The sequence below is a fragment of the Canis lupus genome, chromosome 17, assembly GCF_003254725.2.
Source record: "Canis lupus dingo isolate Sandy chromosome 17, ASM325472v2, whole genome shotgun sequence".
NCBI lineage: Eukaryota > Metazoa > Chordata > Mammalia > Carnivora > Canidae > Canis > Canis lupus.
Genome location: NC_064259.1, coordinates 20,791,266 through 20,819,081, shown reverse-complemented (window position 1 = coordinate 20,819,081; position 27,816 = coordinate 20,791,266). Strand labels below are relative to the sequence as shown.

The window sequence follows — 27,816 nt, the reverse complement described above, 5'->3', positions numbered from 1 at the left end:
ATGAGCAGTTGCTCTTTCCTCCGGCAATATGCCTGTCCTACAGAAGTCTTCCCTTGACCCTGGCTTTCTGAGATGAGTTGTGGGGTTACTGGTGGGCTTGGTGGAGGGCAATACTGAGCCTGTAAAAAGAGCTAAATGGTCTTGAGTGGGAGTTGGGAGGATCTCAGGTAGACAGGATTTCTTAGCTCCATCAGAGTCCGCCATCTTTGGAGGGTGACATTTTTTAGGTTTATAGTATTCCCTCTCACCAAGATTCTGAATTAGAAACGACACGTTCTGAACAGCTCTGTGACTTCTGCCGAACCTTCCCTGAAGCCATGGACCACGCTGGTGAAAGAACACAGCCGGGTGGGTGAGAGCACATGCTGGCGGGCCATTGGGCCTGGGCTCAGATCCCAGCTCTGCCACCGATCCACAGCTTGATCTTGGCAAGTGAGCTGCTCCAGGCCTTGGTTTGAGTGGACCCATGATTGAGAATAACATACGTATCTTGCAAAGGTCATGGTCCTCAGTTATAGAAAGACTTATAAGCTAAACTCCTTTTAGAATTTCTTGAGGGGGCAGGACCAGCCGCTCTATGAGGCAGAGATTTTACTAGATCGGCATGTCCCAAAGCGTGCTCCGTGGAACACCGGGTGTGCGGAGATGACATGCAGAGGGTCTGGGGCTGCGAGCGAGTTTGGGCAGAGCTGGGTTATGTACAGGTAAACAGCTGTGTTGGCTGCAGGGCTTTCCCCAACCTTTACTAAGCCCAGATAGCTCAGGAAGCTCCAAGAGCGAGTGTTTTCTTAGCACTCAGTGTTTCCTTAGAATCATTTGCCTGTGGAACTCTTTTCCCACAAGGCATACCACAGGACACATTTTGGGAAGAGTTGTCATTGCACGCCTCTTTCTCTCTGGGCTCCCAGGAAGATTCTGCCTCTATCTGAAGCTTACACAGAGTAACCACATCAGCGGGGATCTTGGTATATTTATACCCCACATCCACTCTGCGGTGCTGGTTTTCTATTTTTGTTTTGCTGTACATATATTTTTTAGTGCAGGATGCCTCAGATGCTGTGTGGAAGCAAGGAGGGTGGAGATGGCATCCTGTGGAGATAAAGAGCCCGCAGTAGTTCTCCAGATAGTTCTGAGTCCTTAGGAGCTGGAGGCAGGGGCTGGGGTGCAGTTCATCACTGCCATCATTCTGATCACCCCTCGGGACACTGGGGTGAATGTAGCCCCTTGGGGATTCCTTCCAGTTCTGATCATTTTGCCCCCAGTGAGGAATAAAGGAGGGCAGATGTCAGATGTGTATGTCATACAAGAGCTGCTTAAGAAAGTAAAAGCAACCTTGCACTGGTCACTGCTGACCTCAGAAATGACGTCATTTCTATTGCTGCATTTAGCTTTGCTAAGAAGACAGAGAGAGCCGGGCCATGGGCAGGAAGCCCTGGCTTGTGACGAGGTGGTCTTAGGTATGGGTGAGCCAATTGGGAATGAACGTCCCGGCCTGCCATGGCCACCCTCAGAGCTGTGGGCCAGCAAGGAGCATGTCCCAGGAGCCTGCCTGCAGGGGCAGGGAGCAGCCAGGAGCACTGTCACATGGAGACGGCTGGGTCCTGTCTCCTGGGAGAGGGGTCTTTCTTTGAACTCTGAACTCTGAACCCCCAATAAATAGATCTCTCCCTGTATATTTCAAATAATCCAAGTGTGTAGATGGGGGGCCTTGGAGAAGTTGCCCCTACCAACCCCCCAGCTCCCTATTTCCCTGGAGCATTTCAATCTGCAGGGAGCAAATCAGAGAAATCAATTTAGTGGGTTGTGATCAGCATTTTATAACATGAACTAGGATAGAAAGTATTAGAATGCTTTGGTGGTGATAGTGGGGGTTAAGTGTTATTTCATGAAAGATAGATAGGCAGAAAGGCATGCAGATAGATCGAAATGGGGTTGTGGTGGATAAGGTGTTACTATAGGTTGTACTCAGGGACATCTGGGAGCCTCTGGCACCAGCTGAGAGGGTGCATCTGCTCCCTGGGTCTGTCCTGGGGACTGGGGCCCCAGTTCCAACGGAGTTGTCCCTCCACACCCAGAGAGAAATATACCCTGAAGACAGAGGCTTGTGATGTGTCTTCCTTTGAAAAAGACATTTTTGTGTCAATCAGACCACTGATGCCTGGGAGTCCCCACTGGTAGAGAAGGGAATCCCCATTCTGGCAGACAAGGAGGTGTCATTGTCAGCTGGGGTGTGTCCAGTCAGACTCTGCAGGCTGCACGAGGAGGCGGAATGCTAGATTTGGAATTTTCAGTTCTGGTTCTAATCCTGGGTCTGCCACTCACTGCTGTGTGACTTACGGAATGTGACTTGCCCGCTCTGGGTTTCTGTGTACTCACATACGAGGGGAGGACTGGACCAGGTGATTTCTCTTCTAAGGTCTTATCTTGCTCCTATAGTTGTTCCAGGATGGCACTGAGAAAATCTGGGTCTTGGAGGAAATTACAAAAGGGATGCCAGTGTTGCTCCCAGATTGCTTCCTATCACTCCTGAAGCAAAGGGTTTGGTCAGCCTGAGGCCGATCAGCTAGGTGTGTCCATAGACCTTGGTGGTGGCAGGGGGATGGCCGCTCCCTGGCAGTGCCAAGGGTATACGATACAGAGGCAGCTGAGCCTGAGCCTGGTCTCCATGGACAGCATTTATTAGACGCCATTCTCAGTGTGAAGACAGATAGGCAGGAGGGGAGGAAGGGAGGCCGTGGCAGCCATAGCCTTTGGGGTCCAGGGGCTGCCCGGGGTGGGGCGTGGGCGTGGGGGCGTGTCACCCACATGTATTGCATATTCTGTGGCAGTGTGCCCAGGCATAAGGCATTGGGGAAGCAGAAAGGCTGCCTGCAGTGGGAGGGCGTGAGGGGGGAAGCAACATCGGCCTTCCAGCTCCCTGGGAAAGACCCAGCTGGAGACCGAGCAGTCTGCCATGCTCTGCTGAGGACTGTTTGGCCTCCTTCCTCACCATCTCCCTGCAACTTTGGTTGTGGCTCCCTCGGGACTGACGGGACAGGACCCCTCGAGGGCAGGGTCACACACAGGACAGAGGCAGCCAGCACTGCCCCCCAGCCCCACACATAAACACAGAGGGCACCCCTGGGTCCCGGGCCCTCTTCTCCTTGGCACCTGGGCAGCCAGCTCCTCCACACCGAGACAGGACTGACACACAGGCCAGACGTCTTGTCTTTCAGGGGTTCCCAGAGGCTGGAGCATGCGGCTGGGGTGCAGCCGAGGCTGAGCACCCTCTGGGTCCCCCACCCCAGCTTCTCTGAATACCAGGACTGGCCTTGCTCAGCAGTGGTAGGGCGCTGACATGGGCACAACACAGGAGGGCAGTCTTGAGTGGGGGAAGGCCCCTCACCCGCCCCTCGATGCTGCCCTGAGACAGTTCCAGCTCCAGCTGTGGATCCCAACAGTGGAGTCTAGGGTCTCACCTCCATCTGCTGCTCTGTGTCAGGGTTTCTGGTTGCAGGTGGGGTCGGCAGCGGGCACATCAGGTCCAAACTCCCTACCTGGGAGGGGCATCCCTTGCTGCAGCCTTAATTTATCTCCAGCTACCTGGGACCCGGGCACCATCACTGGCTGTAGAGCCAGGGATAATGTCCCAGTAGGATATGCTTGACAGTTCTCTAGCTCATTCTACCCAATTCCCAACCCCCTAGAGCCCCAGCCAGGAGCTTGGCTTTCTTCCATGAGCCTCAGCCCTGCTTCCTTGTTTGTGAGCAGGCAGTCCAGAGACTGAGGGGTCCTGCCTACCTCAGGGTCCCAGCCAGAGCCCCTGGCTCCCTGCCAAGTGGCGTAGATGCTGAGCCCCAACAATGGCTCAGTCCTGGGGTCTGCCTCCGGTTTAAGCCCCCGTGGCTCACACCATGCCTGGGTGTGTAGGGCAGGAACTCTGCTTTCAACAGTGGGCAGAGGAGTCAGAAGGAAAGGGCGCTGAGGCTTAGAACAAGCAGCCTGGGTTCTTGTTCCCCTGTGCCTTTTGCTATCTGTGTCACCTCGGGCAACTCACTTCCCCTGTCTGGGAGTCAGTGTCACCTGTAAAACGGGGATGAGAACTCCTGCCCTGGTGACCTAACCGGGGCATTGTGAGAATCAAGCGAATGAATAGTCAGGACAGGGTTTTCAGAGGCTAAACTCATTCCACAGATTTAAGAGTTGGTTGTTGTCAGCAGTGGCCGGGGATGGCAAGTATGAAGTTTTCTGTTCAATTCTAAGGGCAGTGTCTGAGGCTGGACTTCTCTCACCCCTATGTGGGCTGGAGGCCAGTAAAGTCTCACCTACCACTAGACCACCCTGCAGCCTGGAGGGCCACTACCTCCCCCTCGCTTCCCTGTCCCTCCTGCAGCCTGCCCGTCCTTGTTTCAGTCGGCCTGCCTTCTGGGGACTAGCTCTAGGGACTGCTGGCTTTCCACTTTCTCCATAACTGCGAAGCCATGCAAAACAACACAAAAGGTAGTGGGAGGTTGGGAGACACAGCTGGGGATGGGGAAGGGGAGTGGGGCTGAGTGGGGGTGACCTGAACAAAGACACCCTGGCTTTTGGAGCCTCGGGAAGGTGGGAGACCTGGCAGGACAGAGGTATAAATAGAGATGCAAACTTACACGGAACACGAAGTTCCCTCCGCACGGAGGAGGAGGGTGGGGGTGGTCTGGGTACCAGCAGGGCCTCTGAGAACTGGGGAGCTCCTTCGATTTCCAGAGGGACGGGAGGCTCCCAGCTTCTGCCTTCCTTCCCCCACCCCCACCCCCCGAATTTCACATTTCTCGGAATTTGCAGGGCACGGATGTCCTGAGACATCCTCAGAGCCCGGGCTCCTGCCGGCTGGTGCACGAGCAGGCACAGTTGGAGATGGGGGGGTCAGGGGAGGGGTGAGGAGGGGCGTGGGGGGAGCCCCGAGGGGCCTCCTCCAGGACCCCTGGGGCTCCTCTGGCAGGAGCGCCCCCTCCCCCGCCCCGCCTGCACCCCCAGGCGCTCCGGGCCCCGCAGGGGCGTTCACACGGAGCTCCTGCGCTTCATGAGGCCGCGGAAGGTGGACAGGCTGTGCAGGCCCGTGGACACGGAGCTGATGGCCGAGCGCTGCGCCCCGCTGCACAGGCAGCGGTGCGAGGGCGTGTCGCTGTAGCGGCCGCCCCCGCCCGGCGACGAGTGGCTCTGCTCGACGCACGTGTCGGACGTGGAGAGGTCCCGCGGGATGATCATGGGGATGGAGTACTGCAGCTTCTCGCGGCTCTTGTACCAGAGGCACGAGCACATGGACTGGAAGTGCAGCACCTCGGCGTACACGTTGCGGAAGCCGCCGCCGCCCGCCGCCGCCGTGGACGAGGCGGTGTCCGTGGTGTGCGCGCTGCCACCCGCGCCCCCGCCGCCGCCCCCGCCCGCGCCCGCGCCCGCGCCGCCCCCGCCCGCCTGCCCGTTGCGCGTGAGCAGCGCGCGGTGCTCGGCGTCGCGCTTCTCGTCCTCGGCGTTCATGGTCATGAAGCGCAGCACCACGAGGTTGAGGAAGGCGCCGATGACCGTGAGGCCCGTGAGGATGTACACGAAGCTGAAGGCCACGTACTGCGGCTGCGTCTGCAGCGCCTGGTCCTTCTGCAGCGCCACGTAGTCGCCGAAGCCGATGGTGGTGAGCGTGATGAAGCAGTAGTAGTAGGCCTGGAAGAAGGTCCAGTGCTCGTAGTAGGAGAAGGCGGCGGCGCCGATGCACAGCGTGCTGATGCACGAGAAGAAGCCGATGAGCACCATGTTGGCCATGGACACGTCGGCGCGCCGCATGCCCAGCCCCCTCTTGGCGCGGTGCAGCAAGTACTTCACGAAGGTGTTGATGCGCTCGCCCAGGCTCTGGAACATGACGAGCGTGAGCGGGATGCCCAGAAGCGCGTAGAACATGCAGAACACCTTGCCGCCGTCGGTGCTGGGCGCTGCGTGGCCATAGCCTGGGGGAAGGCGGGGGAAGAGGAGAGAAAGCACGCACTGTGGGGCCGCTCTTCCAGAAACCCTGCCCCTTCCCCCGAGATCTCTGCCCTCCACCCCCCCGGCTTGGCAGATTCGGGCCTCTCCTTCCAGCCGACACTAACGGGTGCATCCTTGACCCCCCACACCGTGCCAGTTCCTCGTTGATGCTCTTGGTCGACTCCATAGGGTAGGTGGGAAGGAAAGGAGGAAACTGGGAGGGTTAAGCGATTTTTCCAAGGTCCCACCGTTTGGAAGTAGACCAACCTCACCTGCGTGTGAACGGGAGTCTGTTTGGCTACAAAGACCTAACTTTGCTAAATCTAGAGAAGAAGCTGACTCATAATGCAGTGGGAACTTCGTCCAGAGGTAGCAGAGATAGTGTGAAGGGTACTGGCAGGTCATCTGGGAGACCTGGGTTCTAGTTCAGTGTCTGGGGGCTTTGGACCTGTTCCTTGTCCTCGCTGGACCTCAGTTGCCTTGCTGTAAGGGGTGGGAGTGGACATCCCATGATTCACTGTGGAGGGAAGGACACTGAAGCATGCATGGATGGCTCCTTGATGACTCCCCTGCTGCCAGCCAAAGCTTATGAGGGTAGTTGGCAACTGGGGCCCTCCAGTCTCCCTGAGGCAGCTGGCCTACTAGTGTCAGGGGAGAAAGGAGACATTGCCTCTCTGCCAGCTGGATGAATGATGCTCCAGGGTCTTCACTGGCCCAGTCTGGAGCCCTGGGGTCATCTTCTGTGCCTGGTCCTGAAGTAGAGTCTGTCCTCATGGAGAGGTGGCTTTGCCCCTGGTAAAGCAGAGACTTTGCCTGTCCTTCCAGGTGTTTCTATCACCAGCCAGACAAAACCGACCCCTGTCTCCTCCACACTGCCCCCAGCCTTCACTAAGCAGGGAGCTGGGCAGAGGCAAAGCTTCCCTCTGAACCAGCCACGAAATGGCCTTAGGTCAGGAGTTGTGCCTGGAGACCTGGAGGGGAAAAGACCCTGGATAGGAACTCAGAAGCCCTAAGCACACATTCTGGCCCTGTCACTAGGGGCTGTGTGACCTTGGGCAAATTACTCCCCCCCTCTCAGAGCATGTTTCCTTATTTGTAAAATGAGGTCTGCTGGTCCTGGTCCTGCTTTTTTCACTGGGCTGTTAAGATACTTATTACTTTTATTAGTAGGATTATTATAATAAAATAATGCTGGTTGGCAGGATTTCCAATTTCCTCCTAAGTCTTATCAAAATGTAACCAAAAGCTTCTTTTTCCATGCAGCTGTCCAGGATTCCTCACTGGAAAAGATCTTCTCTGCTTTGAGTGGCACTGAGAATGTTCAGCTTTTGAACTCTAGGGCCAGTATTACCACCATCCCTGCTCTGTTCCCTAGGTCCCCCAACCACATATGTACAGTTAACCACTGGCTTGGGGTGAAAGGGTGGGCACTGCAGCACCTTGTCATGTTTCTGTCAAGCTTCCCCTCCCCGTTGCCAGCCACACCTGTGGAGCATGCCCAAAACATGTGGATGGCAAGGTAGGGCACCATGTACTTTGGTGTCTATTCTGAATTAGAATTCTGACTCTGCCATTGGCTGCTTTATTTTTGTTTTTAAAAACAAAACATGTGAGCCTCAGTTTCCACATGTGTAAAATGGGGCTAGTAAGTAGAAAGTCTGTCTCACAGGGCTTTTGGGAGAAATAAATGAGATAATGTGTATAATGCACTTAGCCCACTTAGCCTAGAGTCTGGTACATATCAAATGCTCAATAATGGCTCACTATGATTAGTAATGAATGAAGTGCCAGATCTCCCTCACATTTCCAGGCGGGGGCGGGGGGGGGGCGGCAGTTCAGTTCCAGTCAAGCTGGCATCTCTATTAGCCCAAGGCCATTTGAATCTTAAAGCTCAGGAAGATCCGGGGACAGCTGCTTGGAGTGTGTGAGGCTGTGGGATGCCCTTAGAATGGACTCCCCTGCCCTCCACCAGGGCACCTAGCTGGTTGACTGTGTCACTCTGTGCCAGGGGCCTGGATAGCTGAGCTGTTGAGCTGCCATGCCTGCCTGGCCTGTCTGTGTCCCAGCAGGGCGAGAACAGATTGTGCCCGCCAGCTCGGCCAAGGCAGCCAGACCACAACTCACCTCGACAGCTGGGCAGGCCTGAGCCAGAGCTACATCTTATCCTGTCCTTCCCTGTCCCCCAGGCCAGCACTGCCCTGGGTGTGGGGGAGGGCATGGCACTGGGGATGGGGCTGGACATTGATTGGGTAGCATGGGCCCAGCCCCAGCTTGACCACATGCTGGCTGTGTGACCTTGGGTGAATCCATTCCCTTTCTGGACCTCTTTTGCCTTGTCTTCACTCTGGGGGATTGAGCTGCAGCTGTTAATACCCAGCCTATTGGGTGGGGGGATGGGGTAAATGGGTGACAGGCATTAAGGAGGGCACATGATGAGATGAACACTGGGCATTATACTTATGTTGGCCGATTGAATTTAAATTAAAAAAAAATTTAAAAAATACCCAGCCTGGTTGCCCAACACAGCTGCCGTCAGGAGTAAAGTAGAGACTGGCTGTGCAAATACTTCAGAACCTGTGGGGCTCGTGATGAAGCAGTGGTGATGGGATCTCACAGGGAAAAGGCTGCCTGGAGTGTGGTCAGGGCAACCTCTGTGGGGTCAATGGTAAGGACCTCCCCTCTCACCACCACCACCACTACCACCTTGCCCTGTGCTCATTCAGAGGCTCTGACTTCTCTGGGACCCATCGTTATTTAGGAAAACCCAGTGTCTGCTGGCCTGGCAGCACTGTGGCTGCCCACAAAGCCCCCAGCTGCAGAGAGGTCATCCCTGGTCTAAATACAGCCCATGTCCCAGCAGACGTGAAGCCACCTTCTTCCCCTGGGCCTGTCTGCACCCTCCTGGCCTCTGCTGGCTCAGGTCCTGAGGGCCTTTGTGTTTTCCCCAGCTCCCAGCCAGAGGCAACAACTCCTTCCTCTGCCTGCCTTCTATTGGTGTTCAAAGCAGTGGCACAGCCAGGCTTACCCAAAGGCTTTTATCAAGCCAGAGCCTCATGCCCCGCTCTATGCACTGTCCTGTCCAGGGTGGCCCCAGCCTGGATGAACCTCACCCTTGGGGTCAGATGCCTCCTGCTGCCCACCCTTCCTCCCTCCCTCCCATGGGCTGAAGCTTAAGGTCTTATCCTTCAGATACATTTTAGACTTTAATCCCGAAAAACTTCCACAAGGCCATGATTATGACTATCTCTGTTTTATAGCTGAAAAAGGCTGGAGAGGCCTTGTGAGTTGGCCAAGGCCTCTAGGACTTTCTGACTCATCGCTCATTCCGATGCCTCAGAGCCGATTCATCACCCAGGAAGGGTGAGCAGGATGGGAAACTGAGACCCTGAGAGGAGTGCCATCCACTTGGAGCCTCATCCTTGGGCACTGCCCGGAGCCAGATGTGGCTCAAGTGGCAGCAAGAGCGCCATGCCCGGGAACCAGATGCTTCTCTGAGTACCTGGCCCAGAGTAGGCGTGCCCTCGTCCCCTCATCTGTTCCCTTGTCACTGGGTGAAAGGGCAAGGGAGCTGTGAGGACCTGCTGACGTGGGCTCCCAGCTGGGAGGAGTGCCAGCTAGGGTGGAGCCACTCCCGGGGGGCCCTGGAACTTCTGGGAAGTAACTGGGAGTTTGGCAAGGCCTGTCTGCCTGCCAGCAGGCCCGCCGCCTACCGGGTCCTTGCCCACGTCAGGCGTGGGTTTACGAGAGAAGGGGCAGAAGGTTGTCCCCACCTCCTTGCCGTCCAGCTCTGCAAGTCTTTGGGCAAGGGGCTCCCTCAGTCCTTGTGTATCGCTGACACACACAGAAGCTGTGCTCTGGGGCTGATTCCCCGAGGACCTTCCCTCACAGGCCTGATGGACTGACCAGCCACAACTCACACCTCGACCATGAGACTCTAGCCACTCCCTCTCAGAGTACTGGCCCGGGCTGTCACTGCCCCTCATTCTCCCAGCCACCCTTCCTGAATCCACCAGACTCATGGGTTCTCAGAGCCAGAGAAGTGCTTAGTGATCCTCTGACCCAATCCTTGTGGTACAGATGAGGAAATAGAGGCCCAGAGAAGGAGAGGGAGCTGCTCAAGGTCATACAGCCAGTGAATGGCAGCGCAAGGACTATATCCCAGGGTCCTCAGTTCTAAACTCAATGCTCTGCCCTCTGGTGTCTGGCTCAGTGTGACCAAGGTTGACTTGTTCATTCAACAAGGCCCCAGCAGCCCCTGCTTGTGAGCAGCTCAGCTAAGAGATGGTCCTGGAACCTGTCTGGAGGCATAGAATTCACCTGAGGAAGCCAGGTGGCTGGACATGTAAATTAATTATGTGGTCTGACATAAATATTAATTATGGATATTTGGGGCAGCAGGAAAAATGAGAGTGGGGCACGAAGCCTCCAGGCCTCAGTTTCTCTGTTTTCTTCCTGATAATCACCAAGGAACTCGGAAACTGGCCAAAGCTGTCTTCTTGGGAGATGCAGAGGGTGAGGGGTTGGAACCCCCACTCCCTTATTGGATTTTCTTTCCCTGTGGCCTACTTCCTTCTAGTTAAAGCACACATTATCAGTCTGAACCCTTGGTGATGGCCTTGGCTGGACTGGGCTCAGTTGCCCGTTCTCCACTGACTTCATGTGCCCGACAGTCTGAGTGCCTGACCTCTTACCCCTGGCCTAGCTGGCTGCAAAGCTGGAACTCTGACTACAGCCTTGGGTGGAGATGAAAGCATGGGGCTACAGAGGTGGGAGATCTGGAGGTCTGACCTGGCCCTGGCCATAACTGGTTTTGTGTCTTGAGCAAATCCTTTCCCTCCCTAGGCCTGGATCTTCCTCCTCTGTGACATGCAGGTTAGGGCAAGATAAAAGGTTCCCATCATTTTCCCTGCTAGGGGATACCTTTTATTATTTTTTTCTATTAGTCCACCCATTTGTAGAGTCTAAATTTTGAAAGATTTATTTATGAAGTACAATGTGTCGATCAGTGCGGTGTAGCTACGAGATAGAACGGGCGTTGGATAGATAATTGTGAAAGCAAGAATTAATTCTTTCCCCATCTAAGTGAATTAGGAGCAGCCCTGTCAATCAGACTTCTGATTAGCATGGGCTGATTCTAGAGACTGAATTAAGTTATTGTTATGCTTTTAAATACTGAAAATAGATTCTTTCTATTTTCTACAGGGGATCTTGGTGGTTTGGTGGTGTGGATGACCACACAGTGCCTGCAGCCAAACAGAGACCACATTTGGCCGAGCAACTCATCTTCTAGTGTCTAGTGAATATTAATTGAGTATGAATAGTTTGGGGGAAACATCAAGATTAGATGGTCTTTAAAGTTCCTTTTGGCACCAGCAGTCTGATGCGTGTTTCCCAAAGTTAATTTTCTGGAACACCAATTCCAACAGACTGCTATAACTGATGGATGAGCAAAGGGTTGCTTGGTTTGATTAAATTGGAGGAATGCTGGATGCTGAATTTAAGAGGATTGTTATCGCTGGATGTAATTGTAGGCTTCATCAGTGCCATACCTGGGCTAAGGTGTGAGGCGGGTCAAAGTCAGGGGAATGTGCTAAGTTTTCTCACTTATTTGACCTTAGAGGCCTTTCCTTTCAGTGCGCATTGGTGGAGAGGTGTTCCTGGAGCACAGTTTGGGAAATGCCTGTCTTTCACCATGAAGCACTCTAAGGTCTTCCCTCTAGGTCTTTGACTTTGAGATTCTCAGATGTCCAGTCCCTGGTTGGCCCGGCCCTTCTGTAGGTTAGAAACACCAGCCCTTGGCAATGCCTGGCTGCATTCTGTTTCCTGGTTCCCTGTAGACCTAGTTATCTAATGTAAATACAGGCACCAGCCCGGCTAATGTTTGCCCTGAGGGAAGATGGATCAGACCTATGGCCTGAGGCACCTGAAGGCTTGAACTCCTAGCCGAGCTGGGCTGGTGCTCAGAGGTGGACACGGGGCGGAGGATTGACCTTGGAGATGCCTGGGCCTGGTGGGGCAGCCAGAGAGAAGTGGGGGCTTGTGGGAGACTCAGGCCTCTACAGGGAAGTAGCTACAAGACCCAGATGCCCCCTAGAGGGTGGCTGGGCTCTCCCGCAGTGTCTGCAGAGAGCAATCAGGCCTGAACCCGCGGGTGCCCTCAAAAGGCCCACTGAACATCCTGCCTCCTCAGGGCCCAGAGGTGCAGACAGGGAGCCGCCCCCTTGGACTGAAGATGGCAGCAGAGTGGAGCCAGGAAGTGGGACAGGAGGCTCCATAGGAGTCTAATTGGTGTGTTAAAGGAGATGAGGCGGAAGGAAGCTGGCAGGAGTGCCCAGGCACTTGGAAGGAGGGAGGAGGCTGCCGGGCCTAGGGGAGACGCGGAAGGGAATACAGGCCTTCTACTCCAGTTTTACGGTCCAGCTCTCACAACACCTTTCCCAGAACCCTCTGGGATCTTCCCTCGTGCTGGAGGTCTGCTCCCCGCTGCCTGGTGGCAGTGCCGGCCTTTCTGCTCTCAGGTCTGCAGAGGAGCTCTGCGGGGCTCTGACCTCCCAAGGGGCTGGCAAGTCCCCTCAGTGTCCAGCACTAGGCCTGGTGGGAGCCACCGCTCAGAAAATGCTGTTCCACCTGGAAGGTTGGGGTGGGTGGAATCTCCCCTTAGACATCCAGCAGGGGGAGGGGAAGTGGCTTTCTGGCAGGAAGGCCTTCAGTGACTCACACCTCCGTCCTTCCTGTGGCCCCAGGCCCCTGCAAAGTGAGGTCAGCTTCAGGGCTCCAGAAGGAATCCCCCTGCCCTAGGCCTGGGAAAGTACCAGGGCCTCATGGACCTGGGGTGGGGGAAGGGACCAGGGTACAGAACTGGGTCTGGAGTTTGTCCCTTCCAGGCTAGAGCTCCCAGGAAGGATAGCTCTGTTAGCACAGCACCCTCCCTCCCTCCCTCCTGCCCCTTCCCAAGGCCTCTTTCCCATCTTCCTAGCTCATCCTCCAGCTCTTCTCTCCATTCCTCACTGGCAGGTGTTCTGCCTGCCCCTGCTTTCCCACCAGACTTGCCACCTGGGGGCCCACTGCTCTGCACCCACTGCTCTGTCCTCTCTCTGTTTTAGCTCTGCCCCGTCCACGGGAGCCCCCCTGCAGTAGTTCAGGGTCCTCTGGTGTAGGACAGCCCCTGCCACTCCCATCCCCCACCCTCCCCTGGCCCACGTGGGATTAGGGGGAGTTAAGGGGGAGGGTGCTGGTGTCATGGAAAATCCCTGCGGCAGCCAAGGTCAGTGTTTGCAGACACAGCCTGGCCTGGAGCCAGGCCTGCCTCCCTGGCCAGCTCCCTCTGGCCTATCCCAGAGGCTGGCTTTGCACAGGGGCCCTCCGAGGCACCCCAGGGCTGCTCTGGGTGCCTGCGGCTGCGAGACCAGTCAGTCCTGGAGGGTGAGACACTATGGAGTTCAACTCGCTCATTTTATAGATGAGTAGACTGAAGCCCAGAGAGGGACAGGGACTGGCCCTAAGAGGCATCAAGTCACTAGCAGAGCCAGGAATGGCTTCCAGGGCCCTCTGTCCTCGTGAGTCTTTTTTTTTTATTTTTTTATTTTTTTATTTATGATAGTCACAGAGAGAGAAAGAGAGAGAGGCAGAGACATAGGCAGAGGGAGAAGCAGGCTCCATGCACCAGGAGCCCGATGTGGGATTCGATCCCGGGTCTCCAGGATCGCGCCCTGGGCCAAAGGCAGGCGCTAAACCGCTGCGCCACCCAGGGATCCCCTGTCCTCGTGAGTCTTAACTTCAGAGGGGAACATCCTAAAATCTCTTTTGGTAGGCCAGGAATAGTGAAGGCTATCGTGAAACTCCACTAAATCAGGGGCTAGCTTGAGACTGGGTTAGACTTGAGGTTGGCGATGGGGCCAGGGTAAGTAGACCCAGATGAGGTCAAACCATGGTCCTTGACCTCAAAACACTTTCTATCTGAAGTGAAACAGAGGAAACGCCTCAGTAGAAGCACTTTGGAAAACTTCAGTGTCCTGTACAAAGAAGAGACTGTTATTACACACATTATTCAAATGCCTGGCCTTGGGGGGAATTATCTTAGGAAGAATTGAAAACAGGGGCTGAAGGAGGGCTGGAGGTGGAGACTTCAGTTGGGCCATCAGGAGGGGCTTCCTGGAGGAGGTGGCCTTTGCCCTGAGCTCTGAAGGATGGATGGCGAATGCAGAGTTCTGACAGAGGGGAGCTGCTGAAGCAAAGACACAATGCAAGATGTGTGGCACAGTAGCGGCAGAGAAAATATACCTGTCTGAGGCTAGTGAGCATTCTCACAAAGTGGGGGAAGGGAGACCAACAGACTCTCAGGAAGGCAGCTTTATGATACGCATCAACAGCCTTAGAAATGTGTCTGCCCAGTGACCCTGCAATGCCACTTCTAGGAATCTCTGCTGGGAAAATAACCAGAGATTGGAACAAAGATTTATGAACAAGGATGTTTATAGCAGCATTTTCATTGTGAAAAATTGTAAACAGTCCAAATGTTCACCAATAGGGTTTGGTTAAACATATTAAGGTATATTTATGTGGTGGAATATTGGGCAGCCATTAAATATACTCTTCAGGAGTCTCTTAATTATGTAGAAAACCACCACAATGTTAAATAAAAATGGCAGGATGCAACACTTTATGTAGAAGGGGATGCTATACTAGATATATAAATATAAAAAAATGTATCTACACACATGTAGAAAGAGAAGCTGGAAAGAAATATACTAAAAAGCTTATAGAGTTTATCTCTGAATCATGGGCTCATGATTAACTTTAATTTGCTCTTATGTATTATACAATATATATTTTGTATAAAAATCTATTATTTTTATAAGTAGATAGCAACGCATATTATAAATCTAACTGATGAAAACTCTAAATTTTTTGGAGAAGAAAGGTACACTTGAGCAGCGTAGGTTGGTAGGGAGAGCAGGGGCTAAAATGTGAAGTGCTTTAAAGGGCAGGTGTAGGAGTTCAGATCTTAGCTTGAAGGCAGTGAGGAGCCACTCATAGCTCCTGAGTAGGGAGGGGATGTGGCAAAGAAGTGTCAAGATGGATTTTCCTTGCATTCCTATTCAGGGGGTGGCAGTGGGAGATGGGGGGACCAGGAGGTTTCAATGCGCAGGGCCCTGTTGTCAAGTGCTCCGGCCCAAACTGGAGTCAGGAGGGGAGAGGGAAGAGGAGGGAAGAAAGAGTAGATACACAATGTGTGAGATGCTCTTGCATTTGTGGGCTGCAGCCATAAGCTCTGTGAGGGCAGGGATTTTTGTCTCTTGCTACTGTTATTTTCTCCACGCCTGGAAGCATGCTTGGCACATAACTGGCATTTACTTAATCTCTGTTGAGTGAGGCAGTTAAGGGAGGGAGGCATCAACAGGGAGCCTGAGGCCTGCAGCGGGCAGCGTCACACGACAGGGTAGCAACCCTGGTTGTCGTTGGAAGGGCACTGACCTGGGGCTTAGGGGACCTATTACAGGCCAGCTGCTGTGCCCAGTGGTCACAGCCCAGGCCTGTGGCCTGTCTGCATCCTTATGACCAATTGGACAGGATATGTGTGAACTCAGAACTTCTAACAGATTGGATCTGGTGGGGTTTTAATTAAACGAATCCACCAGGGACAGTCTGGCACGGAGAAAGTAATTCTACAGCACAATTTAAAGTGGGCTTGGCTGTCTCGGCAGATGGCCGGAGATACCAGTCCTCCTCTGTGTGCTTCTTGAAAGGCTGTGTCTGTAACTCTGGCATCTGGCTGGCCTGAGTCCTACACTTAACACTTTCTGGCTTTTTCTGTTTTGCCCATGGAGGAGAAGCAGGCATATGTTGGCATCTCCTTGTCAGACTCCCCCAAAAGGGGCTGAACTGCTTCCAACAAGAAGCCCTGTTGTGTCGTGGGGGTAGCAGTGGCCAGCCCAGGTGTTCCCTGTTGGCTGCACCATGTGTCCTGGAGCTGAGCCTGTCCAGAGCCCGGCTGCCTGAAATCTCACCCTTTAGGCAGTGCTCCAGGGGGGGCAGCATGGGCCCAAAGGGGCAAGGGTGCACAGAATTAAAGCACCCAACCAGGAGTCAGAGCCTTGGCTCGCATCCCGGCTCTTGCTACTACCTTGCTGTAAGACAGGAGTTGGCAAACTTTCTTCTATAAAGGGCCAGATAGTAAATATTTTAGATTTCATAGTCCATATGGCCTCTTGCAACTACTCGGCTCTGCCATTATATCAAGACGGCAGCCATAGACAATATGGAAATGAATGGGTGTGGCTGTGTTCCAATAAAACTTTATTTATAAAAATCAGGGGATGGGCCAAATTTGGTTTCTGGGCCCTCGTTTGCTGAGTCTGCTGTAGGGCCTTTGTTAAGGCATGCCAGCATCCTAAGCCTCAATTTTCTTACCTATCAGATGGAATGTTAGATTAGAAGGTTATTTCTTCTCCAAGTTGTATTTTAGGATTTAATAAATTGCTAGCTCCCCTTGTCCCAGGTACCATGCATAGGCCCAGAAGAGAGGAGTGAGTTTTGAGCAGGATCTCGAGCCCAGATCAGCATGTGAAATTGGTGTCCTTGGCTCTTGGAGGCCACAGCTACATTTCCACATTGGTGAACAGCACTCCTGCTTTTCTTCTTCCTGATGAGCTTCTATTCCTCCATCAAAGCCCATTTCAAAAATCACTCCCTCCATGAAGCCTTCCCTGATCCTAGTTATCTAAATGAATCAGTTCTCCTGGAACCCTTTATTCATCACTCACCATGCCTCAAACATTCATCCATTCAACTAGCAGCCTTTTTGAGTCCTTAATACGTACAGTGCTCTAAGTTCTAGAATAATAATATTTTCTGTTTACAGGCAATTCTCTTTCCACTGCCCCAGGCTGTCCCTGGTCTTCCACAGGAATGAGAGTCAGAAGACCTGGGCTCTGGTTCTAGCTGTGCCACTGGGTGATCATGGGCAAGATCCTACCCTTTTCTTGGCCTGGGATCCTATCGGAAATGAAGAGACTGGAGATGTTCTTGAGGCTCTGTGACATTCTAGGATTCTGGACCTCTAGAGGGGCCTTGTGCCCTGCCCCACAAACAGTGGAGAAAGCACAGTTGGGTCCCCATAACAATGGCATTGAGCCATTGGGTGCACATCAGACACACAGCTGCTGGGGCCTGCATGTCTGTGGAGCTGTGCCAGCCAGCCAGCCCTGAGCAGATGTTGAGGGTCGCATGAGAACCCTTGTATTGTCTTGGGATGGGGCTAGAACTTGCAGTGCTCTGAGTAATGTCCCCTAGCAGAGGCAGATGGCAGCCAAAGTGGACTCTTCAGGCACCAAATCATGCCCCTCACCACACCCGCATCCAGCCTCTTGGCACAGGAGGCCACGTGGAGTCAGGGAGGAGATGGCCACATGTCCTGCCTGGGTCTCCCAGGGCCAAGGTGGGCCAGGGTGCTCAGGGAGTCTTGTTGGTCTACAGGTTCCCCCTACTGACTGCTGAGCCCTGAGGGACCCCTAGCCACACCCCCAGTTAGCCCTGGAGCCTCGAGTCTTTGTTTCTTTTTGTTTTTTTGGATGCTTCTTTGTTTTTTCTTCCATCTCTTTTCTCTTTTCCTTTTTCTCTCCTCCCCCTCCTCTTTTTTTTTAATTAAATTATCTCAATTTTCTTTTCCTTTTTTTTTTTTTTTATTGGAGTTCAATTTGCCAACATATAGCATATTCTTTCTCTTCTTATTTTGTCCTCTCAGACTCCCACTGGACTCTGAGGACAGTGGTGGCGGCTAGTACTTCTTGGTAGCTCAGTGCCTGGCACACAGCTGCTGAGAGTCCTGGGGGTGGTGCTGGTAGTAATGCAGTAGTGATGGTAGTAATAGTAGTAAGTAATGAAGCTTGCATTTTTGAGCATTTGTGTGCCAGGCACTGTAAATAGCATTATTTTAATCTTCACAAAAGCCTATGAAAAGAGGTATTACCTCCATTTTACAGGTGAGAAAATGGAGGTACAGAAAGTTTGTGAAACTCATTTAAGACCACACAGCTGGTGGGTAGCTGAGTCAGGGTACAAACACAGGCCTATTGCCTTGCACAGACTAGTTTTCTAGCTGGAGGGACTGAGTCCAGTGGCTGGGTGACTTGGACAAGGCCACACAGGTATGTCGTAGAACCAGGCCTTCCTGCTCTTTCTTCTGCATCTTGGTGGCCTCCAGGCCTTCTGGACTGGGGTCAAAGCTGGTGCCCTCTCCAATTACCATTCCTCCTCCTTCCCATCCGGGCCCTTCTCCCAAGAAGCTGGACCTCGGCGTCCACAGAAGATGACCTCCCTGGCCTGAGCGAGAGGTCAGGAGGCAGTGGGGCACTCAAGAGCCAGCCCTGGGAGAGGGGACACAGCACTTTTGGAGACTGAGTGGAAGCAGGGGACCCAGGAAGGCTGTGATACCTGGCTGGTCTCAAGAACATCAGCTGAAAAATCAGAGAGGCAAAGATGGTTTCATTCCCTCTCAGCTTGTCTTAATTATTAGAACAAACGTTTCTTAAGCACCTCCTCTTTTGCGCCAGGCCCTCTCCTATGTGCCGGGAAAGGACATGGGACAAGGATGGCTTGGATTGTGCCCTCAAGGACCAGAAACAAGCTATTGGGTAGCTGAGAGAAGACCATCCCTTAGGTAAAGACTTTCCCCAGGATGTGCTGAGTCTATGCCAGAGGAACCATTCTGTGACAGGGGGACCGTGGGCACCCAGAAGCCAGAAGGGAGTTGGAAGGCAGAGCAATCTTGCCAACGCTCCTGTGACTGGGAACGTGGCAAGTTCTGTTCCGTAACACCTCCCTTGATACCTGGGAGCATTGTTCAGGGCGGGTGTGAACACTTGGCTGGTGCACAGCATTGCCCAGCCCTCGTTGTCACTGGAAACTGGGCCAAGTTTCCTGTCTGGGGCCATACTCTCTCCTTTGCCTCCTTCCTCCTCCATGCCCTTCTCCTCCCCCACTTCTGTCTTCTCCTCCTCCTCCTCCTCCTTCTACCATTTACTATTTTATTTAAGTAAACTTTTAATTTTAGAACAATTCTAGATTTACAGAATTATCGTGAAGACCTTCCTTCCTTATTCATCACTCCCCGCCTCCCTGGTGCTGATGCAAAGCTGGCTGCTGGGTTCCCGCCCCCCTCCCCCTGCCTCCTTCTTCCCCAGAGCCTTTTGAGGAGGCTTCCTCTGGCTCTGGCCCCAGAGCATCCCCTTCTCTCAGCTCTCTGCACAGCATCCGTCTCTGCCACTCACTTGCCTCTCTTGGCAGACGCTGCCTGGCATATTTACCCACCTCCTAATGCACAGCGATGCCTCTGTGAGCGAAGCTTCTTTTATTCAAGTCTCCTTGTGCAGCAAGCAGGGAGGGGGCCTGCTGGCCAGGGGGGTGCTGGACACTGGACCAGGTTTCTAAGAGGCAGTCAGGGCTCAGGCTTGGCCCCCACTGGGTGGAGACTTGCCTCCTGGCCCCCGCTCCATGTGGCTGGCTGTGGGTTGGCAGGTGGGAGGAGGGAGAGGATGATGTATGAGAGGAAGGTGGGTTGGGGGGAGAGCAAGGGAGGGCAATCCCAGGACAGAATAGGGCCTGTGCTTCTTCTGCCCTTGGTGCCCCTACTGCTGAGGACAACAGTATCTGGTACCCCAATGCCCTGGGGTTAATGACCTCTAATCCTCACCATGACCTTCAAGGTAGGAGTATTAGCTCCATTTGGATGAGGAAACCAAGCCTCATGGAGGCTAAAGGAGACCTGCCCAAAGTCATACTGATAAAAATTGGCAAAGCCAAGATTCAACATAGATTTTTGGCCTTCAGAGTCCAGGCACTGTCAGGTGTCCCTGGGACTGTGCACGTTGTTTATTGAGCATGGAAAGTGTGTCCAATGGGCTGTCATCCTAAGATCGCTGTAAGCTCTTCAGGGCAGGACAGTGGTTGTTCAAAGTGTGAGGAGGGAAGTGGTGTCCCTCCAAAGGCTAGTCCTTTCCATCCCAGGGAGCAGCCCTTTGGAGGTCTCTTTGTAGACTACTAGGATGCTTCAGTATAGCCCTGAGCTAGACATAGCAGGAAGTGAGGAGGAGGCAGCTAGAGGGCAAAGGGCCAGGGCCCTGAGGGAGGCTGTCTTTGGTGGACATGGCTGGAGTGCCTGTCCCCTTCCTGTAACACCCTTAGACCTTGGCCAAGGCCAGTTGACCTCGAGGTGGCCTCTGATCCAAGAGGACCCAAGCTATCAACTGGGCTGAGCCAATCAGGTTACCTTTCCCAGGAACTGTAATTATGGGCTGACAAGCTGGTCAGCTTTGCAGGGCTGAGCTGCAGAGTTATAACGGGTTGGGTCCTGGTGGGCCCATAGTGAGCCAAAGTCACACGTGAGTCAGAGTTTCAGAGGAAGAGAAACAGAGTGACTGGGCACAGCAGAAACAGGGGTGTTGTAGAGAGAGGGAGGGATGGGCCTGGGTTTCTGATTACTGGCCTTCACACTGGCTAAGCATTGCAGGTCTGTTTACGTGCACTGGCCCAAAGGGGCACTGCGCCTTTGCTAAACTCAGCTGCGACACATGGAGGGGCTGGGCTCCCAAGCACTGAACAAGGTGTGCCCTTCGAGGTAAGCAGCACAGCAGAAAGGCCTTGGCTGGGTTTCAGGAGACCCACATGAGCACAACACTCCACATTATTTAGGAACATTTCAGTTGGTTCTGTGTGGCCTGCTGGGCAGGGGTGGTCTGCATTCAATAGCTGGGGAGAGTGAAACCTGGGAAAGTGGGTGTCTCACACAGGGTTAGAGCCCCAGAGCTGGTCCTGAGACTCAGGTCTCCTGATTCCAGGCCAGCTGCCTCTCCCACAGCTCACACTGCCTCTCCGATCCCCTCTCTTGCTGGCCTGGGGTTTAGAAATACAGTGTGTAAAGTACCTAGTACAAGGTCTGGCGCATGTAGAGTCTCAGAAAGTAGGAGCTGTTATTATTGTTATTACTTTTTTTTGAGCACAGCTCTGAGCCGTCACTCACCATTCAGAAGCCTTCCTTAGTTCCCCAGATGTACAGACATAGTCTAGGGGGTCCTGGTCCAGCACATGGACTGTATGGCCACAACTTTACCCCCTACCAGGCCTGCTCTCTTCTGACTCCCCTCTCTTGCGAGGGTTCCCTGCATCCTTTCCACACTTCATCTCTGAGCCCTTCCTCATATTGCAGCTACCTGGGATGCCCTCCTTCATCTCTCTTGCCCTCCAGGGACAGCTCCAGGGCCACCTCCTTGGGCACACCTTCCCTTGCCCCCACCATGCTCTGCGAGATGTTAGGCTTTTGCCGGGAGGTGGGTCTCTCTCCGCTGGCCCACCTTGCCCGCTGTCCATAGTGGAATCCCAGCAGATGTGGGAAGCTGGTCTTGATGGATGGGTTGGGTTTGTTGTGGGGGTCTTGGAGTGAGTGTGGCTCCCGTAGGCCCTGTCTCTACCACCTGCTTCCATACTCTCCTTTCTGGTCATGGCTAGTGGCCCAGACAACTCTGGGCTGGCAGGGAATTTGGGAACAGATGCCAGGAGATGTGAGGGAGGCTTTTCTTAGGCTCAGCACTCTCCCCAGGGCTCAGGAGCTCAGATGGTGCAGACTGGCATAGTGCCCAGGAGCAGAGGGACTCCAGGCAACAGGGACTTCAGCCTGGAGCCAGCTGCTGGGACCTTCTCTTCCTCTGAGCCAGCCTGCAGATGTGGTGTCCCCACCCCCACTAGTCTCACAAGCACGTGTGCACTCACAACCACATGCTCACACACACGCTCACTCCAACACCCCACAGGACCCCACAGTAGCCTCTTGGCATGGTTCCGTCCACCATCCAGAGCAGAGCATGTGAGAAGCAGATGGGCTCTGGGGCGGACAGGGAGGCAGGAGAGTCTGTACCTCAATAAAGGAAGAGGAGCCCTTCCCAGGACCTGGCCTCTGGGCCCTGCTGTTCCTTCAAGTCATTAAGGATTTAAAGTCCCCAAATCTGTTCTGTATGTTGGCAAATTGAACACCAATAAAAAATAAATTTATTATTAAAAAAAAAAAGTCCCCAAATCCAGCCCCTCCCCCACAAAGATTCTTCCCAGAGGCCTAAGATTCCATCACTCTCCATGGAAACACGTTTCACTGAACCCTACGCCCTGTCGGAAATGCTCCTTAGGCGGAATGAAATGACCAAGGCTCAGGCCCTGTCCTTTCAGCCTGTTGTCCTCACTGGAGACAGTGAGCAGCTGTCCCCATCCTTGGGGACACTGCCCTTCACACCGAGACAGAGGCAGACGCTCAGCCCCCAGCCTGCCTCCCGCTGCCTGGCTCACCCTGGCCTTGCCACCTCTCTTCTGACCTCTGATTTCCCAGCCTTTCCAATGGTCTCTCACTCCGCCACCCTCCCAAGCCCTGCATCCTCACGGCTGTTCACGGCACAGGCACACAGTCGGGGATAATAGGAGAATGACTTCAAGGCTCCCATGGCCCATAGAGGCTGTCTATTTAAGCTTCGGTGCCCTGAGCGTGCTTTTTATGGGGCCAAGAGTTCCAAGCTGGGCAGCGTCCCCAGGACCCAGGCCTACTCCCCAGCTGCTGCTTTGCACTCCTGCCGTGCTCCCCACTCCACCCCACCCCAGTGTGGAGTCTGGGCGAGCTAGCCTTCCCTGCACTTGCCTTTATTCACATGATTAAATGCCTGTCACTGCTCCCTCCTCCCCAGTTCAAAACAATACTAGCTGACTTTTATATAGTGCTTACTACGTGCCACATTGTTCTAAGTGAGCTCGTACATGTTCCTCTTTTCATCCTCAAACAACCCTATTTGGTAGGTACTATCATTATCCCCATGTAAAGATGCAGGAACTGAGCCTCAGCTGGGTTAAGTGACTTGCTCAAGGTCATACAGCTAGAACATGGCCAAGGGAGGCTCTGCTCATTTCTCACTTCTCCCATTCAGAGGAGGAGAGACTCCCTTCTCAAGCTGACCCCCTAACTGCACTCTGGCCCAGCCCTGGCCTCTTCCTCCTGGCTTCGCTTCTGGAGGCACACCCTCCCTGTCCCCATGCCCCCCCACCCCCATTTGGAGGTATTTTCAAACTAAGCTCTGCTAGTGTCTCACTATTGGCCTCAAGTTTTTTCAAAAAGAGAAGGGAGGGAGACAGGCCCAGCATGCTCTTTCCTCGGTCTTAGTACACTGGCCCCCACGCCCCCTGGAGAATTGCTTCCCCTCTCACCCCTCGGTCTCCCCCCACTTCACCAAGACTACTCTTGCTGAAAACCTCAGGAATTTCCTGAGTCCCAGACCTAGTGAGGTGGAGCTGTGCTAGCTACACAGCTCTCTAGGACAAATTAGAAAAAAAAAAAAAAAAAAAAAAAAAAGGGTCCCTCTGGGTGGATGCAGCCTCTGGGAGTGCAGTAGCCTGGTGAGCAAGCTGAACTTCAGCTTCCCAACCCATCAGCCAGATTCTACTGGACAGTGCACAACCTGGACAACCACACATGGTGGTCTTGAATGTTGGCATCCTTATTACTCTTCATATTCTGGCCACACTCAGCCCTCATGTCCAGTCTTCCTCTGATTTCTTTCTGGACACCTCCCACTCCTGCTTCTGCTAGCCCTTTGCAGTTTCATCTGATGCACCCTGATTGTAAGAGTGGGCCAGGACTTTGCCTGAGCTGCTCTGATCCTGGCCCCCAGGGAAGACCACCAAGATATTGCCTCCAGCTCCACCCCAGGACTCCACCTGGCTAAACTAAGATACCCAAGTCTGGTGTGACAACCTAAAAGACGACGTTCTCCCTGATGTTGGCTCTCTCTGTACTGCCCAATTCTTGTCAGTGTCCTCATTCCTCAGTCAACCAGACTGAACACCTTGTCTTCCTTTCTTCTTTTTCTCCCACACCTGGCCCCAGCCATTCCTTCTTCCTTTTTTTTTTTTTTAAGATTTATTTATTCATTCATTCATGAGAGACACAGAGAGAGGAAGAGACAGAGGCAGAGGGAGAAGCAGGTCCCTTGCAGAAAGCCTGATGCGGAACTTGATCCCAAGACCTGGGATCACACCCTGAGCCAAAGGCAGATGCTCAACCACTGAGCCACCCAGGTGCCCTGCCATTCCTCCTTCTTATCCTGTCCTTTCCTTCTGTTCCTTTAGCCACTGCTGTGGTCCTGGCACTCTCCCTTTTCAGCAGCTGGGCTTGGGCAGTGGTTCCTGACCTGCACCCCCCCCCCCCGCCCCGGCAGCTTCCAATTCCTTCCCCAACCTTCCCCACACCAACTTCCAGACTATGCTCCACTTTGCTCCCTGCTCAAAATGTCACTCCTATGCTCAAAAACCTTCCGTGACTCCCCATTGCCTTCAGGGAAAGAAGCCCAAACTTTCAACCTGCCTTTCAGTGTCCTCTACCATATGTCATATCTCTCTGGGCTTAACTATTGCTCTGTAGCTGAGGAAAGCGTTTTGGAGCTAACCCTTGGCAGTGCTTTTCCATAGCTGAGCTCTCTGGAAGGCTGCCAGGGAGGAGGTGGGCAGGGGGAGGTGCTGGGGCAGGGGTGGCTCTGCCCTCGCCGCCCCCATGCCAAGCAGAAGCCTTTTAATGGGCACCAGCAGCCTGACAGCTGCCCTGCACCCCGGGCAGCCTGGATTAGTGCTCGGCCAAGCTGAAAATGTGGAAGGCGGGTCTCAGGGCAGGTGGGTAAGAGACGGAGGGCACTGAGGAGCCTCTGGCAGACTGGAGTTCCCCGCCCAGGGAGAAGGCAGGGCTTCCAGGGAGTTTAGTGGAACAGAGGAGGGGGCACGTTTGAATGGGGAGCTTAGCCAGGATTCCCTCCTGCTTGTGTAGCGCTGCAGTTTCTTGCTCTTTCTAGTATTGGACAGTTAGGGAGGCAGATATGGCCATCACTCTCCTTCTCAGGAAGCTGAGGTTTGGGCAGGTGAGGTGACTTGGTCAAGGTCACACAGCGTGTGCATCAGAGTAAAGATGGGGATGTGGGAGTTTCTGGGGTGGGGGTTTCCTGCTGCCAGCCCACCTGCTCGCCCCAGGCCGGACCCAGCCTCTCAGAGCAGCAGGAACTTCCTCACCATCCAGTGAGGGGCTGGTTAACTCTGGCACCCCGTGGCGGGGGGCCCAGAGGAGGGGCACATCTTGCCCTGCTCCATTCCTGGCCCAAATTGGCACCAGCACCTGGGAGGGGCAGCTGGCCAGCCACGTGCCAGTGTTACTTTAAAAATAAACCAGGGAAGAACGAGGCTTAAAAATAACCCCGGGGATGTGTGAGGAGCTAATTACTACTGCAGCCCCCTGTCAGGACTTCAGGGAGCGTGGGCCCCCTGGTGCCTGAGTGTTGGGTCCCCTCTGCTGAGCTCTTCCAGTTGGGAGCCAGGTCACAGCACAGCCAGGGCCAGGCGGGGCCTCAGAATCTGAGGGTAGGAGCTGGAGATGGCTCTGGGCATCCTGGACGGCCTCCTTCATCTCGGTCAGGACACGGAGGCAGGGGCAGGAGGAGATCACTCAGGCTGGCCAGAGAGAGCCACGTGCCCTACATCCCATCTCGCAGACCCAGGCTCCCCCAACCCCCCCAGAAAGTTGCAGATCCCCCACCCTTGGCAGAGGGTATGAGGGGATCCTGCAGTGACAGTGGGATGGGGGAGGGGGACATGGGGCCCAGCTGAGGATGCAGCTGAGGACAGACTTGCAGGATCAAAGAGAAAAAGCAGAGCTTACCCCAAGGAGGGAGGCAGAGGCCAGGACTGCTGGAAGCTGACAGAAATGATCAAAGGACAGAGATGGATGGGAAGGTGGAAGCAGATGTGGGGAGCAGCAGCAAGGGGAGACAGGCAGCTGGGAGCTGGCTGGGAGGCTACTGTACCATGAGCAGGGGCTTTGGGGTCAGCCGGGCCTGGAGCTCCTGAGCCGATAACTGTGCTGGAACTTGGACCTCATTTGCATAATGGACATAATGATAACTTCTCATGGGCCTCCGCAGGGGGCTAGTGAAGCATTTATGAAGAGGCCTGGGGACAGGGAGCTGCGATGTTCTCTCCCAGCCTCTCTTGGAATCCGGTCCGCCCCATCCACCTCCCGCTCCCCAGATAGAAAAGTAGCCCCTTCCACCTTCCAGAACGGGCTGTGGAAGGCGGCACTGTGTTTTCACAGTCAGTGTCTCCCACGGCCACCAGGCTGCCAAACGCACCGGTTGTTTCCCTGTGGTCATCTGACTTGATTTCCCAGCAGCAGCTGGCAGCTGACAGCTCCCTCTCTCCCGAAACAACGCTCTTGCCCTCCAGGTTCCTCTCCAGGGTCTGGTAGACCCCCTTTCCTGCTCCCTCTCCCCCGCAGTATTGGGGATGGGGTGGGGGTGGTGTGCTGCCCTCCCCAGGGACTTTTCTCCCCCGCTCTCCCCTCTTTCCAGCTCATCCCATCTCACTGGGTGACTTTAAATATTATTTCCATCTGATAACTCCCAAATGTGTTCCCTGGAGCTCCAGACTTGTCTATCTCACAGCCCACAGGGACTTAGCATCTCAAAATTAACCTGTGTGTCTAAAAGAGTAATCTCATCTCTTTACCAAACCTGTTACGTTCCCTGTTTTCTGTCTCAGACAATGCTTACCCTCCATCCAGTTGCTCAGGTCAAAGCCCATCCTTGACTATCCTCTTTCCCTGATGCCCACAGCCGTCTTCCACCCTCCTCTCCCCCATCTCAGGCATCCTATCCTGCATCAGGTCCAGCCACTAGGCCCTGATGCACACCCCCAATCCACACCTGCTCACCACGTCCACAGTCTCCCCGCATCCAACCCACCCTCATTCTCTCAGGACACTGGAAGCTTCATAGGTCTGCCAGCTTCCCTCTTGAACTACAGCCACCTGACTTCCAGAGAACAGCTACGGCGATCTGGTAAAAACTTCAGTCGTATCACATAACAGCCCTGCTTAAAGCCTTCCAGGGACTTCCATTACACATTGAGTAAAATCCAAGCTCTTGACCATGTGCTCCATGGTCCTGAAAGCCCCAGCTCTTCTATGCTTGCGCCTCTAGGCTCAGTACGCCTAGTCCACTGCCCTTTCTGCTCCTGTTTCTCAAATATGCCAAACTCTGGCCCACCTGGGAGCTTTGCATTTACTTCCCTGCCCCACACCCTCATCACAGGCTCTTCTTGATTTTTGCATCATAGAGACTCCTCCTGGGAAGGATTGTCCATCCTTCTCTCTGCCATATCCTCTTGTTTTTAAAATATTTATTTATTTATTTTTAGAGACAGAGAGAGGGAGGGAGAGAAAGAGAGAGAATGAGCAGGGGAGGAGGCAGAGGCAGTGGGAGAGAGGGAGAGAATCCCATGCAGACTCCCCACTGAGCACTGAGTAGGGCTTGTTCCCACCACCCTGAGATCATGACCTGAGCTGAAATCAAAAGTCAGATGCTTCACTGATTGGGCGACCCAAGGACCCTACCACATCCTTTTGTTTTACTGTCTCCTGGCACTTGGTACTAGTGAGATGATATTTATTTGTGATCATATAACTCAGTTTATTCACTACCTACTTCCTCTGAAATGTAGATACTGTGAGGACAAAGCTGGGACTTTGGGACCTAGTATGGTGCCTGACTCATGGAAGGTGCTCAGGAAAATGAAGGGAATGGAGGGATGATTGTGTGGTTATTGAGCCAGTGGAATGGGCCAGGAGGATGGGTCTGAGAGAGCCAGTTCTATGATTGAACTGCTGGTGGCTGGGGAGGGTCACGTTCTATCTCCCTCTGGCCCCAGCCCTGGGTCTCAGTCTCCTCATCTGGAAGAGGGAAGTTACACCAAATCTACGATTCTCAAAGAATCCAAAGGACC

General features: G+C 53.9%; 1 protein-coding gene across 1 annotated transcript in view; it reads right to left on the bottom strand.

The window, feature by feature from the left end:
- Positions 1-2,655: 2,655 nt before the first annotated feature.
- KCNK3 (potassium two pore domain channel subfamily K member 3) overlaps positions 2,656-27,816 on the bottom strand; it is a 38,292-nt gene continuing 13,131 nt past the window's right edge. Inside the window, exon 2 of the mRNA XM_025454417.3 lies at positions 2,656-5,957. Coding sequence (XP_025310202.3) covers positions 5,020-5,957 — 938 coding nt within the window. The 3' untranslated portion in view covers positions 2,656-5,019. The remainder of the gene's footprint in view (positions 5,958-27,816) is intronic.